Raw genomic sequence first — 20,783 nt, forward strand, 5'->3', positions numbered from 1 at the left:
GTATGTGTAAATATTAATCAAATAAACTTACAACATACATTTTGCCCTTGATCATGTGAGCATAGTTGTTGTTGATCTGCCAAATGTTGTTAATCTGCCAAGGCAAAAATGATGTTGGTAAACAGCTGAACCATTTATTCATGAATGTGGTGATGCTGGCAGGAGTGTGGTCCTTTGGATTCAGAAGCTATGGTCATGGGAGTTCTAGACCAGTCCTTTGATGTGCTTGTGCTTCGCTACGGAGTGCAGAAACGAATCTACTGTAATGTATGTATGACTTTATTCAACTTCTGTTTGTTTTTTCATAGCTTATCATTATTTATTATTATTTAGAAATGGTAAAACGTATTTCACAATAGAAATAAAAATGTTGAAAAAATGCATTGGTTCCATACATATTGTCCCCATATTTGACCATAATAATCAAAAAATACTTTTTAATACTGAAAATTAAGCACCAACTTTTCTTGCAGCACCTGTAGTACATGCAGGTGCATCTCAAAAAATTAGAATATCGTGAAAAAGTTCTCTCTTTTTTGTAACTTATTTCAAAAAGTGAAACTTTCATATATGTTTACATATATGTGACGCTGGACGACAAAACCAGTCTTAAGTGTCAATTTTTCGAAATTGAGATTTATACATCATTTGAAAGCTGAATAAATAGCTTTCCATTGATGTATGGTTTGTTAGGATAGGACAATATTTGACTGAGATACAACTATTTGAAAATCTGGAATCTGAGGGTGTGAAAAAAATCTAAATATTGAGAAAATCGCCTTTAAAGTTGTCCAAATGAAGTTCTTTGCAATGCATATTACTAATCAAAAATTAAGTTTTGATACATTTACAGTAAGAAATTTACAAAATATTTTCATGGAACAAGATCTTTACTTAATATACTAATGATTTTTGGCATAAAAGAAAAATCAATAATTTTGACCCATACAATGTATTTTTGGCTATTGCAACAAATATACCCCAGCGACTTAAGACTGGTTTTGTGGTCCAGGGTCACACATTTGTTTTAATTTTGATGATTAGAGCTTACAGCTCATGAAAGTCAAAAATCCAGTATCTCAAAATATTAGAATATTTCCTAAGATCAATCAAAAAAAGAATTTGCAAAACAGAAAAGTTCAAGTTCTTTAAAGTATGTTCATTTATGCACTCAATACTTGGTTGGGGCTCCTTCAGCACAAATTACAGCATCAGTGAGGTGTGGCATGGAAGCAATCAGACTGTTGCACTGCTGAGGCACTATTGAGCCTTCAGCTCGTCTGTATTGTTGGATCGACTGTTTCTCATCTTTCTCTTGAAAATATCCCATATATTCCATATGGAGTTCAGGTCAGGCATGTTGGCTGGCCAATCAAGCACACTTGGAAGTGGTTTTGGCACTGTGGGGAGGTGCTAAAGTCCTGCTGGAAAAGTAAATCAGCATCACCATAAAGCTTGTCAGCAGATGGAAGCATAAAGTTCTCATTAGTTTGTTCTCATTAGTTTTTAGTGCGATTGTCGTTGCTAGGAAACATTGTTTTGATTACTGTGTTTACCATGGTAAACGCGTGCTCAAGTCACATTTGTTCTCGTACATATCGTGTGACTTTTCAGTTTCGGTTTGCTTAGTAGTAAGGTGTGGCCAGCTCACTTCAATAACGAGTAATCGGGCTGCCGCGGTGAACTAACCAAGTAATAAAATTGGTTAGTTCTCCGCGGCAGCCCTCGCATGAAGACCGATGAGTGTAAAGACCATCAACTCTACCTGCGCAACTTTACCGAGCAAGGACACCGACAAGGCACTTGAGTTTTGCTTTTCTCCCTTTTCTTTACTTTTTGTACAGCTTGTTCTCATATACTTGTTTAGTCAGTTGTACTCACTATGTGCTTTCAAATCTCTACTATTACTACTAACACTCGGAAAGCACGCTCTGTATGATGGAGGCAGGCCAATCCTAGTGATCTACAGCCTGTCCCCATGTCATCTACTACTTTACTCTCTATTCCAATTGGTCTCTGGAACTGCCAGTCTCCTGTAAACAAAGCAGAATTCATTTCTTCTGTTGCTACTCAACCTCATGGCCCTAACTGAGACTTGGATCAAACCTCTCCACTAATTTCACTTTTTCCCACACCCCTCGCACGATTGCCCCCTGGCTGTACAATGTTCTCCGTGAACATCGCTCTAGACTCAGGGCTGCAGAGAGGAAATGGCACAAATCAAAAAACTCTACCGACCTTGTGTATCAGTCACTCCTCTCTTCCTTCTCTGCAAATGTCTCCACTGCTAAAACGACATACTACCACAACAAAATTAACAACTGCTCTGACTCTCGCACACTTTTCAAAACTTTCTCTTCTCTTCTCTGTCCTCCTCCCCCTCCACCTTCATCAACTCTTACAGCTGATGAATTTGCAAAATTCTTCATAAATAAAACAAGAAACATCAGTGACCAATTCCCCACACCACAAACCGATGATAACGTCGTAACGACAAATACACACTCTCTCTCCACTCTCGGAGACGGACGTTTCTAAACTTATCTTTTCCAATCATCCTACTACTTTTCCACTTGATCCTATCCCCACTCACCTCCTTCAGGCCATTTCTTCTTCAGTCATACCTGCGCTTACTCACATTATCAACACCTCTCTTCATAATGGTACATTTCCCACAGCATTTAAGCAGGCTCGGGTTACCCCACTGCTTAAGAAACCCTCTCTAAATCCAGCACTTTTAGAAAACTACAGACCAGTATCCCTTCTTCCATTCATTGCAAAGACACTTGAGCGAGTTGTTCAACCAACTCTCTATGTTCCTTGCATAGAACAACCTCCTGGACAACAGCCAATCTGGCTTCAAAAGCGGCCACTCAACTGAGACTGCCCTGCTCTCGGTTACTGAAGCCATGAGACTGGCAAGAGCAGCCTCCAAATCCTCAGTACTCATCTTGCTGGATCTGTCTGCTGATTTTGACACAGTTAACCACTAGATCCTCCTGTCCACCCTCATAAAGATGGGCATCTCAGGAATCACACTCCTGTGGTCCAAGTCTTACCTCCTGAGGTAGGTCTTTCAGGGTGTCTTGGAGGGGTGAGGTTTCTAAGTCACAACTTCTTGCTACTGGGGTTCCTCAAGGCTCGGTGCTTGGACCTCTTCTCTTCTCCATGTACATGTCATCATTAGGATCTGTCATTCAGAAGCATGGCTTTTCTTATCACTGCTATGCTGATGACACTCAACTCTACTTTACTTTAACTCATTCCAACCAGATGATCCGACAGTAGCTGTTCGCATTGCATCCTGTCTGAGAGACATTTTTAGCTGGATGAAGGACCATCACCTTCAACTCAACCTTGCTAAGACAGAACTGCTCGTGGTCTCAGCCAACCCAGTACTTCATCACAACTTCTCTATACAGCTGGGTTCGTCAACCATAACTCCTTCCAGGACAGCCTTAAGCTTCACAGACCATATTGCTACAACGGCCCGGTCCTGCAGATTTCCCTTATACAACATTAGGAAGATCTTCCTATCAGAGCAAGCTGCACATCTCCTTGTCCAAGCTCTTGTTCTCTCCAGACCGGACTATTGTAATGCTCTCTTGGCCTGCCTTCCCGCATGTACGGTCAAGCCTCTGCAAGTGATCCAGAATGCAGCAGCGAGAGTGGTATTTAACGAGCCAACAAGCTCTTCATCAGTTTACACTGGCAACCAGTAGCTGCTCGCATCAAATTCAAGGTACTGATGTTTGCCTACAAGACAACAACTGGCGCTGCACCAATATACCTAAACTTGCTAGTTCAAACTTATGCACCCTCCAGGGCCCATATTCATGAAAAATCTTAGTGCAAAGAGTTGCTCCTAGCAACAATATTCTAAGAAAATTCTTAGAAATGTGGGTGTTTCCTCCTTAAAATTAAAGAAAAGATCCTAGTAAAGAAAAAAGTAATTCAGAAAGCATCTTAACCCTTAAAAGAGGTCTTAAGGTCCGAAATTGTTAGGAGTACGAATGAGGACTTTTAAGAGGCTTAAGAGTTGTTTTTTAGCAGTGGAGAAAATGGATGAAACATGAAGAGGGAGAAGAAATGTGTTGCACACAATGCATGACATTGAGTTACACATTAGATCGTGCAGGGATCATGTTTGTGACTGATCTTATTTCAGACACGCTAACATCTCTGACACTGCGCAGAAATGCCATAGTGCCAGAAATGGATGTAATCGCTAAATTAACTACATTGACATATTTGGCAACTGGAAAAATGCAACTATGCAGCAGCGATGATTTGGGTCTGTACCTGACAGCACTTTCAGAACCTTATTGTGTCGCTGTTCATTTCCTATAAAATACGTTAAGTATGACAGCATGGTAAATAAAAAATAAAGAGAATATATTCATATATAATGTGTGTGTGTGTGTGAGAGAATGAGAGAGAAAGAGAGAGAGTACAGTAAAACAGGAAAAATTACGCCTGTAATTTCAAAGTGAAGGCTTATAATAAACCCTACTCTTCAAAGCGCTCTTTTATTTCCTTCTTGGACAACCAACCAATCACAGTCTTCAAAAGACATAGCTAGCAATGGGGTTAACTCCGCCTCCTCACTAAGATAAAAGTTTTTGCCTTTTCCTCGCTCAAAGTTGCTCTCAGATTGGTCCTGAATCACTTTTAAGTTAAGACTCCTAGTTAGAAATTAAGCTAAAATAGGAGCTCTCTAAAAGGATTCTTAGAATCTTTAAGAATACGGGCCCAGAAGCTTGTGTTCTGCAAGTGCATGACGCCTTGTGGTGCCATCCCAAAGAGGCACAAAATCACTCTCACTGACCTTTTCCTGGACTGTTTTCAGCTGGTGAAATGACCTCCCTATCTCAATTCGAACAGCTGAGTCTTTGACCATTTTCAAAAAAACGTCTAAAAACACATCTTTTTCTCCAGCACCTGGAAAACTAATACTAGCACTTACCTAGTCGATTAGATTCTATTCCATTCTATGACAAAAAAAAAAAAAACCTAGCTATGTGTACTGTGCTAGACTAACTGAGACTCGTCACAGCACTTGTATACTGTTGCTCTCTCGTTGGTCTGATTGCTTCTATTGTTCTCCGCATTTGTAAGTCGCTTTGGATAAAAACGTTTGCTAAATGATTAAATGTAAAGTGCTCCAAAATCTCCTGGTAGACGGCTGCATTGACTTTGGACTTGATAAAACGCAATGGACCAACACCAGCAGACATCACGGCACCCCAAATCATCACCGACTTCGGAAACTTCACACTGGACTTCAAGCATCTTGGATTCTGTGCCTCTCCAGTCTTTCTCCAGACTCCAGACCTTGATTTCCAAATGAAATGCAAACTTTACTTTTATCTGAAAAGAGGATTTTGGACCACTGAGCAACAGTCCAGTTCTTTTTCTCCTTAGCCCAGGTAAGATGCTTCTGATGTTGTTTAATGTTTCAGAAGTGGCTTGGTAGCCCTTTTCCTGAAGACGTCTGAGTGTGGTGACTCTTAATGCACTGACTCCAGCTTCAGTCCACTCCTTGTGAAGCTCTCCCAAGTGTTTGAATCAGCTTTGCTTGACAGTATTCTCAAGCTTGCCTTCATCCCTGTTGCTTATGCACCTTTTCCTACCCAAGTTCTTCCTTCCAGTCAACTTTGCATTTAATATGCTTTGATGCAGCACTCTGTGAACAGCCACCCCTTTTAGTAATCAGAAAATGACCTTCTGTGACTTACCCTCTTTGTGGAGGGTTTCAATGATTGTCTTCTGGACCATTGCCAAGTCAGCAGTCTTCCCCATTGTGGTTTCAAACAACAAGAGATACCTGGAATCTATACTGTAGGGATGGTCATTTAATGAACCTCAAAAGTAAATATTCTAATATTTTGAGATACTGGACCGTGTTTCCCATGGACTTGCACTCTTATTTGTGGCAACATATATATGCAGATTCATTCTCTGCCAGCAGGAGGCACTGTTGGAGTGGTAGAGATCGAGGTTTCCCCGGTAACGGTCGTAAACAAAGCAGCACTCCACTCACAAACGCTGCTTTATCAGACATTACATGCAAGATGAAATGAAAATGACATCCAACATTTTCTGAAGACAGACGGATTCCTTCAGAAATACAGTGATATAAAAACACCCGCACTGGGTTTCGGTTTTGAAGCGTGCAGTGCTCATGTTTATTCAACGAAGTCTTTTAGTAAATCTATTTGTGGCGGTCAGTTTTGATATTGTGGCGGGCGCCACAAATAAATCAATGTATGGGAAACACTGCTGGATTTTTGACTTTCATGGGTTGTAAGCTCTAATCATCAAAATTAAAACAAAAACTAAATTTTTTACTTGTAAATTTTTCAGGATATAATTTTTTTTTAAAAATGCACCTGTAGAAGCAGTTCTTTGCGTATCTATCGCAACATGGTAAAGCATGCTAAAACATGCTAGCAATGTGCTAAAATATGCTATGAACATGTTAGACATGATAAAACATGCTAGCAGCTAGGGATGTTCATTTTTTTTTTCCCCCCTTACCGACAACTGACACTTGTTAACAGATAACTAACAGACAAGATTGGAGTGCTAAATTAATGTCTTAATGTTTCGATCATTTTCTAACATTAGAACTCAAATATTAGTGTTTTTGTTAGTGCTGCCTCTGACTAAAGATTTTTTTTAAAGCTTAACACAAAGCACCCGCAAAAGTAACAACTATGAATGTCAGAAAAAAATAGCAAGTAGATATTATAATTATTTATTAATTAAACTAGTGTTTTTTGAGACAGTCGACTACAAAGATGAAGCTGACAATGTTGACTCATCGGTATAGTGTATCAGTATAGTATCTCCACAGTATCAGAATCAGAAAGAGCTTTATTGCCAAGTGTGTTTACACACACAAGGAATTTGTCTTTGTGTTAGGAGCTTCCAGTACAGAAGTACAAACATAGTGCAGACAACATATAATTAAGGTAATAAAAACACTAATGATGAAGAGAATAGACAATAAATTATAAATAACAACAGTAATAAAAATATACAAAAAATAAAAAATGACCATTGACAGAACTGTGAATGTGCATATGTCCTATGTACGGATGAAGGTTTGAAGAGTTATTTACAGATGTACAGTACTGGGGTGTGTTATGTGTTGTTCAGGTGGGATATGGCCTGGGGGAAAAAACTATTCTTGTGTCTGGCTGTTTTGGTGCTCAGTGATCTGTAGCGCCGGCCAGAGGGCAACAGTTCAAAGAGAGAGTGAGCTGGGTGTGAGGGGTCCAGAGTGACTTTCTTAGCCCTTTTCCTCACTCTGGAGATATAAAGATCTTGGAGGTTGGGTAGAGGGGCACCGATAATCCTCTCAGCAGTCCTGACTGTCCGTTGTAGTCTTCTGATGTCTGATTTGGTAGCTGAGCCAAACCAAACAGTTATAGATGAACACAGGACAGACTCTGTTGGCAGAATAGAACCGTTTCAGCAGCTCCTGTGGCAGGTTGAACTTCCTTAGCTGGAGGAGGAAATACAGCCTCTGCTGGGCCTTTTTCACAATAGAGTCAATGTGATTGTCCCACTTCAGGTCCTGGGAGATGGTGGTGCCCAGGAACCTGAATGACTCTACTGCAGCCACAGTGCTGTCCATGATGGTGAGTGGGGGGAGTGCAGGGGGGTTCCTCCTGAAGTCTACTATCATCTCCACTGTTTTGAGCGTGTTGAGCTCCAAGTTTTTGTGACTGCACCAGACAGCCAGCTGCTCAACCTCTTGTCTGTAAGCAGACTCGTCTCTGTCCTTGATGAGGCCGATGACTGTAGTGTCATCCGCAAACTTCAGGAGCTTGAAAAAGGGGTCTTTAGATGTGCAGTCATTTGTGTAGAGAGAAAAGAGCAATGGGGAGAGAACACATCGCTGAGGGGCGCCAGTGCGAATGGTGAGAGTCCTGAATGTAAGTTTGCCCAGCCTCACTAGCTGCTGCCTGTCTGTCAGGAAGCTGGTGATTCACTGACAGATGGAGGTGGGCACAGAGAGCTGTGAGAGTTTGTCTGAGAGAAAGGTCAGGCATGATGCTATTGAAGGCCGAGCTGAAGTCCACAAATAAGATCCTTGCGTAAGTCCCAGGTTTGTCAAGGTGTTGCAGGATGTAATGCAGTCCCATATTGACAACGTCGTCCACAGACCTGTTTGCTCTGTAGGCAAACTGAAGAGGATCCAGCAAGGGTCCAGTGATGTCCTTCAGGTAGGCCAGGACCAGTCCCTCAAATGACTTCATGACCACAGACGTGAGCGCGACAGGTCTGTAGTCGTTATGGCCAGTGATTTTGGGCTTTTTGGGGACGGGAATGATGGTGGAGCATTTGAAGCAGCAGGGAACTTCGCACAGCTCCAGAGATCTGTTGAAGATCTGTGTAAAGACGGGGACCAGTTGGTCAGCACAGACTTTTAGACAGGCAGGTGAAATGGTGGATGAACTTTCAGAAATTAACCTTTAATACAAATTACATAATGAAAGTTTTGTTTTGAATTTATTTAACCCTGGTTTGCTGCTACCCAAAATTAACAAATTTTTTTTTTGTCAAATTTAACTTCAAAAGCCCAGAGTGCCACTTCTGGCCCCTGCATAGAGACACCTAGTGGATGAATATTGAACTCACAAGTGCCAGAGTGGTAGTAACAAGATGGCTGACCACATGCTGTTTTGTTGAGCTGGAAACCTACCCAAACAAAATCGTCTTCTCAGCAAACCAGCGGTTGATAAAATTGTGTATTTTTGTTAATCTATTTAGTATTATCTTGCAGAATGCCTAGAAGTACGTTTTATATAATTTTTGGATAAATTAGCAACTCTGAGCTAGTTAAAAAAACAATGGGCCAAAAATGACCCTCTGGGTGTATGGGTTAAAAAAATGTGGGGTCAAAAATGACCCTTTGGTTCTTTGAGTGACTTCATTGGAGAATGGTGACAGTCCTGTATTTGGCTAAAGCCTTGAAATAAATTCATTTGTATAATATATTTTACTAAGTTACCTCAGTAGTACAGGGCCAGAGACTAATAAAGTAGTATATCTTTTCAGGGAGTATGGCCACTCCCTTTTCAGGACAGGGAAAGCAACAGAGAAAGATCACTGTAAGACAAGTATTGGAGCAACTTGAAGAAATTGTTTCAAAGACTACCACAATGTCTAGTGTGAGTTCCTCTCTCTAGCAGAACAGATTTTTGGATAAGCAAAGACCCATGGTGTTCGTTTTTTTCAGTCGTGATTTTGGCCTTGTGTTCTTATTTCCATTGGCCAAAGTGTTTGTACATTTGAAATCCAGTTCTAACATGCAACAAATAAAGCAAAAAAAAAACATTGTTAAATGTAGCTGTGTGGTTGACTGATTATTTTCCTAAATTTAAAATAGTTTGCATTGACAGTGTTTGTTATTGTGATTCTTTGAAATGATACGCCTAAAGCCCAATGGGTCAAATTTGGCCCTAATCCTAAAATAGGGAATAAAGGGTTAAAATTGAAAAAGTGGATATTTTGGTGTTCAGTGAACTTATAGCAGTAATTTAATGCATAGTTCATAATTTTCCAAATAAGAAAAGGGTTCTTGGGTTCTCCAGGGTTTAAAAGTACACGTTTTTAACTTTCCGTAAATGTTTCTCATGTCTGTGAGTCAAGTAGTTTATAGGCTGTATGCTGAGTTTCGGTTCATTTTTGTGACATGCTCCAGTTGACAGAGACGGCAGAAAGTGCATCCTGGTCTTTATTTTACAAAAGCACAATATTTTATTGATATTGTGAGTGTACACAAACACTTTAATGTTTCAAATGATGTATTCTTCATCTGCATGAGCAAAATAACAGCGTATTTTGTTTCCATTGTTATCAGGAGAAAATGCCAGTGAATGCCAGCCTCCATGTCATGCAGTAAATGCGCTAATAGCTTCCACACTCCACACAAACACTTGGCATTGTGGGATTACAAATTTAAGAATCTGTCTTAGATCTACTGATCCTATATCCTGACATACAATCACCTGAAAAACTAAGGTGGAATGCATTGTATTTAGCGTTTATGGTAAAGATGATGACATCAGATGAACGATTCTGTTAAAGTTTGTTTTATCACAAAATTATTTATATCTTTATTTGTATTCAGATAAAACTGAAAATAGGCAGGCTTAAACTGGAAGTTCGTACAGTTACTGATCGTTATGTCTATGATTGTACAGCCTATCTTTTTCGTAGTTATCACTGAGCAAATATGCCGTGTTTAACTAAATATTTTTTTTATGATATAACGTTTATTTAAATATCTTCTAACAGTCGGAGCTGATACCCTTGTAAAATGAACAAAAGAGCTATGATATGCAAGTGCTATAACAAGTCTCAGTTAGCTTAACGCAGTACATGTAAAAGATTTTATTTTATATATATATATATATATATATATATATATATATATATATATATATATATATATATATATATATATATATATATATATATATATGAAAATAGAAAAAGAATAGCGCAAGCTAGTGTTAGAGGCCATTTTTGCTTTTGTTAATTGTATAATAAATAAAAAGAAAACGGATAGAATACAAAAAGATTAGAAAAGCTAGTTAGTTTTTTTTTTTTTTTTTTTTTTTCCAAGAAAACAAGCAGTAAATGAATACAGTGCAAGTCTAAGTCAATTTTAGAGGTTTATGTAAAATATCATGCTTTCCCTTGGAATTTCACTTAATTTGCTGGTCTGAAAAAGTATGGAAAAAATATTTGTTTCAACTATTTGCCCTATTGTGTTCTAAAATATAAAATAATTTAAAAAAAAAAAAAAAATACATTTATCATACAAGCAGAGAGATTTCATGACAAATGTTTAGTGATCATTTGAACACGACTGAATGAATTCAAGACGCACATTTGCATTACGCAGAACTGTTTCTCTTTAAGCTCTTTTCTACGGTGGCCGAGAGAGCTCAACGCGCTGCAACTTCAGAAAACACATGCAAATAGAAAAAGCACCAGCAAATCAAGAAAACATCTTCTTCAGTTTGACAGCAGGTGGTGCAAATGCTCTAGCAAACAAATAAAGAAATGCGCTGTCAATTCTCACAACACAACCAAATAAAGAATTTTATTTGCAGCGCGTTTCTTTGTTTGGTTGTGTTGTGAGTATTTGCAGTGCGTTTCTTTATTTGGTTGTGTTGTGAGAATTTGCAGCGCGCGTGTTGTCAAATTGATGAAGTTGTTTTCTTAATTTGCAGGCGTTTTTTTTCTATTTGCGGTGCGTTTCTTTATTTGGTTGTGTTGTGAGCATTTGCAGCGCGCATATTGTCAAATTGATTAAGTTGTTTTCTTAATTTGCAGGTGTTTTTTCTATTTGCAGCGCGTTGAGCTCTCTCGGCCACCGTACTTTTCTCTTTAAGTCTCTTTTGAACTTAACTAAACAAACCACAACAAAGGTGTGTGTATCATGCAAACCCGCAAACATGTAGGCATAGTAGAAACATCCAAATTGATTATAGCCTACTCTTGACAGAGCTGATTTGGTTTTTGAGAGACCGAGACGTGCAGAGATGGCAACATGGCAGTTTGATTGGCGTTTACCCTGTGCTCATTCCATTCATTCATGTATACAGCATATCGTACAAGTAGAGTACAAGATTTAAGTAATTGACATTTAAATATACACAAATAGTAGAATGTGTGTGGTGTAGTATTTTAGTTGATATTACTCTTCCCAAGGTCTGATTTCTGAGAGATGCATTTCTGACAGAACAGCAACGCGGTTGTTTGATTTGCGTTCATTTCATTCATACAAAGTTCTGGCATGAAACTCTAGATGACGCAGTCTGATAGGTCTAACTCAATCTGACATAATGACATCATTATTACACGGCACAGCTGATTGGTTCCCTCCTGTATCGGTAGCCAATGAGCTCGCTGCTCAACATTCAAATATATGACTAGTGCTTGCTATAGCAGTTGCAGGGTGTTTCAGAAACTTCTGAAATCAACATCTAAGATAAGTGAACACACTTTTAATCTAGGGATGCACGATATTATCGGACTGATATCGGAATCGGCCGATAATGGCTTTAAATGTAAATATCGGCATCGGCCCGATATGAAAAATTATGCCGATATGTCTTACCAATAAGAGGAATACATTAACTCACATGTGCTCAGGGTGTGCTAATGATTAGATCACGTCAGCAGTGTGGCTCATTCTTGAAGCAAAGTTTTGTCTGAATGATGATTAGATTCACTGTTTTGGATCGCTGCATTTAATCTGTGAAAGCACATACAGAATAACGCGTTTGGTGTATGATAGAGTAAACTGTAAATGTACGTGCAGCGGCAGCAGTGACAGCCTCCCCCAGGTCCTAATGCCCGTACGTTAAAGTTTTAATGTGTAGGGGGCGCTGTTGGCCTACTTCTAATTAAATTAAAAGTAAAATAGCCTACACAAGTAGGAGGAGACGGTTTCTGATTAAATAAAGCAGTAATTGATGATTTGCAGCGATTTTATATATAGTTTATTTATAGTTATTTTCAAAGCTTCAATCTGCTGTCAATGAACTTTCATTATGGTTTATTTAATTCTAACAAATAAGTTCTTGTTAAAAACTAACCAAAATGAAAAATATTTTGCTTATAATTTCTGCACAGGAAAGACTTGGTGTTGTTTCCATACAAAAAGGATATATATCGGCCAAAATGACTTGAAAAATATCGGATATCGGCAAAAATCCAATATCCCCATTTAATCCATATTTTAATCCATATTGCGGTGTATATTGCGTTTGCATCATATGCAGGAGCGAAATATTAAGCATGTTAGCAGCAGCATTTACAAATCGGTTTATACACCTGGAGCAAAATGCAGTCTATAGCATGTAATCGGACATGAAACAGGTTAAATGAAATAAGCATTCTTATGTATGCATTTCAACCGTGGGTTCACCATATCCAGCGGTGTAATCTGTCACATTTGTTTAAATCGAAGGTTGATGTTTCATTAGCTGTGCTGAGTGTGCGGTCGATTCCAGCTGCACGCAGCGTCAGAAGCACGTGCTTATTGCAGTCATATCAACGACAGTGTTGCTGGAAAAGGGAAATAAGTTATCGCTTAAGATCACTACGATTGTTGTATTCCCGAGTGAAATGCATTATGGGTAGTGTAGTTCGGAGAAATGTGTTCGTGGGACGTGTGTTCTCGCTGTGCTGCGTAGTTCAGAAATGGAGGAAGAACGTTTGTTCTGCTTTCAGTTCATTCAAGTCCGTTCACCCAGGGATTTTATGCACTGTTCTGTGCCCCGCTTACTTGTACTTTAGTTCATTTGTTGTGGAACTGCCATCTAGTGGACTCTTTAAGAAACTGCAGATGACGTATAAATCAGGAAGCGAGCAGCTGAACGCGTTATTAGATGGGGTGCTTTTTTGGGTAATCCTCATTTTATCCTTGCTTTGAAGAGTTTTGAAGAGCAATAGCTGATATATATGACCAATTAGATAGGCTATTATCTTAGCTAGGGTTGTTCCTTCCATCATAAATCAGCATGTTATCAGTCACATGGTCTGAATTTTACACACTCTTGCAAAGTATGCTTTTGGATGTGATTTCTATAACCAGAATATGATACATTTGACAAAGAATCAGTTGGAAGAAACGTTTCAAGCTAGAATTGTCAAACTCATACATACCAAACACGAATAACCCTTAAAATCGTTCAATAGTTATTAAAAAGACATACATAATATGTGCTTAAAACATGATAGTCTAATGTGTGGGTTACATACATAATATAGTGTTATGCCTAGAAATGTCCTTTTAGGATGATTTTATATGCATATGAAAAAGAAAGTCTCTGTGTAGTTCTGTGGAGACTAAAAGACATGTTCTTTGGACAGAGGAATTTCAGTCTGGTTCTTTGTCTTCTATGTGTGGGGGAAAAGTCAATCTAAAGAAGCTTGTGATTTCTCTCGTGGAACACATGTGATGGCCATCTCTTTGACCATTTAATCTTGATTATTTACCCCAAATTTGACGATCTCCTTCCTGCGTTGGACTTATCAATAAGTGTTATTTTGTCTTAATGTTGCAAACTGTTCTGGAAGAGGCTTGTTGGTTAGGCTTGCTCCAGAGGTCGGAGATAGGAATCTGATTTACGACGTTGTCCTGTTTTCTTGGGGCCTCTCAGGAATTTCGTCTCCTCATGTTTCGATGTTCTGATCGAATCTTAGTTTTGTCTGACTCGTTCTGATCCTACATGTATATGGATTTAATATCATTTGCTGCTCTATATACAGCATTAAAGGTGCTGTATGTAGGATTTTGACTCTACTAAAGAATAAAAATACCATAATATGTTTACAGATATTTAATAAACATGCTAAAGCCCTATTCGGACGGGACTAGTTTTTTAAACTACGTTTGAGTTTCGATTCTTATCACCTGACGTCTGCGATTTTTCATGTACCAATTCGGATGGGACTAACATTTCTGTGTTTATTACAGAGGTGGGAGGGGCTGTTTTGTACATCTGGGCATTTCCGAGGTCACGCGCTCTGTATGCGTGCATTGCGTAGTCAGTCTTTCATTGTGCAAAAGTATTATATTACGATAAAAAAGGCTCCAAATACAGAGCGGCACAAACCGCTTATGCTCGTTCCGTGCGCAGAATAATGTGCATGAAGCAACACTGAGTCACAGCACACAGCACTCTGCATAGAAAAGTTCAAAGCACAAAGTGAAGAGTTTATTAGGAGTTTAATAGTTTGAGCCTTTTCTTTTAACGGTTCTAAATTTCAGTTACTGTGCTCGTTAAGAACATATTGCTCTCTGTAACAGACACCCGATTGAAAGTAACACGATTTTGAAAACAGCACAAAGATAAAGTCCTGCAAGATGAAGTCCTTTTATGCAAAAACCATTTATCTTAATTTACAGATCTAGTGTAATATTAGGAACATTTAATAATCTTGCAGAGAGTTTTATTGTCTTGACTCTAGTAACCGAATGTGACACGCAGTTTGAATGCTGAATGGAGGATGACAGACAGCCGCAGCGGAGAGAAAACTTGACTTAAATATTAATCTGTACCTCACATTAAACTATGGAACGGCTTCAGAACACTTGATGTAATACACTGAACAAAATTATAAACGCAGCACTTTTGTTTTTGCCCCCATTTTTCATGAGCTGAACTCAAAGATCTAAGACTTTTTCTATGTACACAAAAGGCTTATTTCTCTCAAATATTTTTCACAAATCTGTCTAAATCTGTGTTAGTGAGCACTTCTCCTTTGCCGAGATAATCCATATCCAAAGGCGTACAAATTCAGAGAATTTGGCAGTTCATCCAACCGGCCTGAATCCCAGTTTTCACTGTACAGGGCAGATGGCAGATAGCGTATATATGGCATCGTGTGGGTGAGCGGTTTGCTGATGTCAACGTTGTAGATCGAGTGGCCCATGGTGGCAGTGGGGTTATGGTATAGGCAGGCATATGTTATGGACAACGAACACAGGTGCATTTTATTGATGGCATTTTGAATGCACAGAGATACCGTGACGAGATCCTGAGGCCCATTGTTGTGCCATTCATCCACGACCATCAACTCATGTTGCAGCATGATAATGCACGGCCCCATGTTGCAAGGATGTGTACACAATTCCTGGAAGCTGAAAACATCCCAGCTCTTGCATGGCCAGCTTACTCACCGGACATGTCACCCATTGAGCATGTTTGGGATGCTGTGGATCGGTGTATACGACAGCATGTTCCACTTCCTGCCAATATCCAGCAACTTCGCACAGCCATTGAAGAGTGGACCAAGATTCCACAGGCCACTGTCAACAACCTGATCAACTCTATGCAAAAGGAGATTTGTTGCACTGCGTGAGGCAAATGGTGGTCACACCAGATACTGACTGGTTTTGCCCCCCCCCCCCCCCCCAATACAGTAAAACTGCACATATTAGAGTGGCCTTTTATTGTGGCAAGCCTAAGGCACACCTGTGCAATAATCATGCTGTCTAATCAGCATCTTGATATGCCACACCTGTTAGGTGGATGGATTATCTCGGCAAAGGAGAAGTGCTCACTAACACAGATTTAGACAGATTTGTGAACAATATTTGAGAGAAATAGGCCTTTTGTGTACATAGAAAGTCTTAGATCTTTGAGTTCAGCTCATGAAAAATGGGGGCAAAAACATGTAAAAGTGTCGCGTTTATAATTTTGTTCAGTGTATATACACTTGATTTAATATAGTGCACAAACTTTATGGTGTTTTATAATTTGTTTTGTGGCTTAACAATAACACAATAGTATACGCAGAATATCGGATTTGGATCGTCTGACTGATACCCGGTCCAGAAGAAAATGCCAGTATCGGATCGATACCGATACTGAATATCGGATTGGCGCGCCCCTAAATGATAGAAATACAAAGTTCTGACATGAAACTCTAGATGGTGCAGTCCATACTCAATCTGACATAATGACATCATTACACGGCACAGCTGATTGGTTCTCTCCTGTATAGGTAGAAAATGAGCTTGCTGCTCAACATTCAAATATGACTAGTGCTTGCTGGAGTAGTTGCAGCGTGCTTCAGAAACCCTCCACCTTCCCTAGCTCCACCTGTATAGATCTGCTACGAGGTGGTCATGTATGCTATATGGGGGTTATTTCATGTACGTTATATGTGCAGCAGCAGTATTTCTTACATGCTCACAGCAGCATGTTGTGGATGTATTGGCAGTAGCAAGTCTCTGTACTCGCTCTGCCGCAGCAGCAGCGTAGCAGATCTATTCCGCCAAGACAAAATACATTAACATTGTCATGTACATTACCATGCAAATCACTCCGAGAGTTGTCATGACAGAAATAAAGTTTACATTAATTCACTTCACACACTCATTGCGTAGTGACTTTAGAGGTTTATGTATATTATCGCACTGATCCCCTGATTCACCTGTTACCCAGCAAACATGAGGAGTGACTGAGCCAGCCTCAGCTGAATATTATTTGCCAAAATTATTCTTTATCCATTATTTGTTTTGAAGCCATTATCTGTGCCTTTCCGAATAAGGTTCTGGTCACACCCCTAGTCGTCATCCAGGTGCATTGTCTCCATTCCTAACCACTGCCCCCTAAATGTATATCAAATACAATGCATCACTGCCTTAGTTAGACTTTTGATGACTGCAGTGCCACATTGTGTGTTCTCAATAATTAATTCTGCTGAAGATACCCAAAAGTCTCCTGGTCTGCGCTTCTGAGTTTCTAACAGCATCTAATAGTATCTAAGTACTAATAGTATTTTAGATTAATATAATTCCTTATACCAAGTTGCTTGAACTGTATCCCCTAGATTATGAAGACCATTTTAACTCATCTGAATGTAATGAGGCATTAAACTGAGCTCAGAAAAGGAAACCAGCATAATATAAATGTCAACAAAAGATAAAACATGTATTGCTTTTTAATAATGCATGTCATAATAAATAATAAATGTTGTCTTTCTCCTAAAGTCATTAGAGGGACTAAAGGCAGTCCACTTCCGTAAAGTGGGAAAGAGACCAGAGATGACGCTTTTTTGGGAACAAGGTGACCTGAGCAAAGAGTCCACACAACAGGTGTACTATTCCAAGCAGCTCTCATGTTTTCTCAATTTCTGATACATTGGTTTATAATGTGTAGTTAGAATTTCAATGTTTTCAGTTTCTAAATGTTGAAACAATTTAATCCTGATTATGTTTTTACATTTATAACTAAAACAGTACATTTGTGGATCAGTAAACCACATAACAATGTTCTTGAACCACTCCAAAGATATGTACCACTAAGACACACCTAGTAACCACATACTAATGCATAAAAACACACAGTGATAGCAACATCCAAGCAACTGTCTGGGACACTCTTCCAGCTACATACAAACATGCTTAAAGCTAGGGTTTGAACTTAACTTTTTCACTCTCTAGTCAATTTGGCTAGAAACTTTTTAAGTTACAGGTTATTCATAACTTCTACTAGCCAAAAGAAAAACTACTGAAATAAACCAACAGCTTTCGGCTGTCCACACTGGATGTGACAAAGCAGGTGTTGCAATTTGCAAATCACAGTAAATAGAACGAGGCATCAGTTTACTTTTGGGATTTGTCGTGCCGCGCCGCATAAAGTGTAGACGGCATCACTGATCATAATGGGTTTTATTGTTCTATTTTGTCGCACCGGTCACGTCCAGTGTAGACACAGTGTGAGTCTTCAGTCGTTTTTCGACTCTGTTATTGCTTAAATGCAGTGGAAACCAGCGTGCCCGCTGCACCGTTATTAGTTGGGTATGTTCAAGTAAGCTAGATGTGCACAGATGTTGTGCTATTAGGCTGTATTTAATATATTATGATGACTCACAAGTTCAGTATTTGCACTAACTCAGTGCAGATTTGGCTTAAATGAACTTTCCCAAGAAATTGAGTGAACATAATTTACGAAAAGTAACCTGCCAAATTGGCTAGTGATTTGACAGTATTACCCGCCACAGCTGATTTTTATTGTTAATTTCAAACCCTGCTTAAAACCAATCAGAACATAGCAACACTGGCAAGTGGTTAGACCAGCCCAGTAGTGACTATATTTGCAGCGATTTTCTGTAAACTGTAATTTTTTTTTGTCCGTGTTTCTTTTATGGGGGAAGGGGAATTGTTCTCACAATGTTGAATATATACAGTATGCATGCATAAATATATAATTTTTCTCTTGCTACAATGGTCACAATTACTAATTTCTTGCTCTTATGTTATGACATTTACTCTTAATTTCACTAACTTCAGTGTACTGGGATTTACCAGTGGTTTATTTTACTTTTGACTTTTTTGTTTGTTTGTTTGTTTGTTTTGTTTGTTTTTTTAAACAATTAGAAGCCAATTTGGAACAGGTTATTTGACAGATTTATTATTTATTGTTACAAATTATTTACTTAATATGAATTAAAATGTTTTTTTTTTTTTTTTAACTATAAATGTGAATCCAATTTAGTGTTACCAGTGTCGCCAGTGGTTCATGGGGTTGGGGTACAAATCTAAAATCTTGCCTAGGGCACCAACAAAATCTGGGCCCATCCTAGAACAACATCCTAGAAACCGCATATCAATTCCTTACCTACTTTTTGGAACATCCTAGAAACCACATGCATTGTTATTTCTGCAGTGGATAATGGTGTGTTGTCCTCTTCTGCAGGAGATTTCCATCTTCACCCTGTTGAATGTTCAGCTGAAGGCAGATGGAGCTCCTATGAAATACAGTGCTGTGCTCAAGAGACCCTCAGCACTCGTATGAATTTTATTATTTTTCTTTATTTTATTTTCATTATTATTATCATTATTATTTTTGCTTGCAGATTTCTTCTTAACCAAACAGAGGTATCAATAGTAAGTAAGGCTGCTCCTTTGCAATGTAATAATATACCAATATATTATGAACTTGATTTTGTATAATTTTATTCTCGATTTTGTCCTGAAATCTTTCAGTTGCAGACTACTTTTAAGTTAAGTGCCATGCCATTCAGAGAATAGTTTCCAAAGTTAATTTTAGTTTTTACGTTTTATGCTGTATTGTATTTCAAACTTTCACCTTCATGTGCTTTGTAATATTTGGACATTGTGTTCTGACTTATACCTACTAGTAAATGCAGTCTTTGTATGAGACAAAATTGGCAAGATAAATGACATTTTGTCAACTTCAGAAGTTGAATGTGAACGATTATTTTGTTTTCTCAGTGGGAAGAATTGGGCTCTTAAAGTTACAATTTTAATGAGTGGTTTTTGGACTATATATTAGCTTGGCTGAGTGATTGCATGTTTTTGTTACAAATATTGGATCTGTTATGTTTTTAAGTAGGACCTTTGGATAAATATTTTGTTAACTATTGATAGATACTTTTTAATTGATGTTTTCAAGAATTAATTGTCTAGCATCATTATTTTTGGGACTGCTTCTTACAAAGAAAACATCTGGCAGACAGTTTTAGTTAACCACTTCACTGGTGGCTTGTAGTGTATGTAAAGGTGATACATCAACTATTTACTCAAACTATTGATCTAGTAGCAAACGTTGTTTAATTTACTATATGGTGTGATATATCATATGTCTGTATAAAACTCAGAAACGCCAAATAATTTCAATTGAAAAAGTTGCCCAGTTGTTGTTTTATAGGTTGGAAAGCACCATTATCCATGCATAAATTGTCAAAGTTTTAAATCTGCATATGATGTTTTATTAGAGACTTGTGTACTGCTGTAGGTGCTAAATTTTATGTAAGGGTACATTTGTTGTAACATGGGTCTAAAATGTAGTCCTTAAAGACATGTATTTATAACCAGTGTGACTAATTGGGGAAACCTGTGGTGTTTGGCAGAAGAATATGATTGTGTGATATTGACTGCAAAACTAATAAAACCACCAAACAGACAAAACATTCATTATTCAGTTTTTCCTGATTTGCATAAAGGCTATATCTAAAATTTTAAAACATGTTATAACATGTAGGAATGTAACGATTCACTCAACTCACAATTTGATTCACGATTTTGATTTCACAAATCAATTCTCTAAATTTTTTTTTTAACAAAATGAGATTGAAGACATTATACAGTAAATGAGGTGGTGTCATTTTATTAGGCTATTTCTGCACGTTTCTTTAAACTGAAATAAAACTAAATGTCTGTGCTCTTTCCATTTAAAATGAGAGGCAAACACTGCATTTTAATCATCATC

General features: G+C 38.4%; 1 protein-coding gene across 3 annotated transcripts in view; it reads left to right on the forward strand.

Annotated features, from left to right (window-relative positions):
- Positions 1–20,482, forward strand: part of dis3l2 (DIS3 like 3'-5' exoribonuclease 2) — a 163,866-nt gene extending 143,384 nt beyond the window's left edge. For all 3 annotated transcript variants that reach the window (XM_058755132.1, XM_058755140.1, XM_058755150.1), the window contains 3 exons: positions 163–267; positions 17,540–17,644; positions 19,248–20,482. In XM_058755132.1, coding sequence (XP_058611115.1) covers positions 163–267; positions 17,540–17,644; positions 19,248–19,346 — 309 coding nt within the window. In that variant the 3' untranslated portion in view covers positions 19,347–20,482. The remainder of the gene's footprint in view (positions 1–162; positions 268–17,539; positions 17,645–19,247) is intronic.
- Positions 20,483–20,783: the final 301 nt, after the last annotated feature.

Source organism: Onychostoma macrolepis, chromosome 02 (genome assembly GCF_012432095.1).
Source record: "Onychostoma macrolepis isolate SWU-2019 chromosome 02, ASM1243209v1, whole genome shotgun sequence".
In the NCBI taxonomy this organism is placed as follows: domain Eukaryota; kingdom Metazoa; phylum Chordata; class Actinopteri; order Cypriniformes; family Cyprinidae; genus Onychostoma; species Onychostoma macrolepis.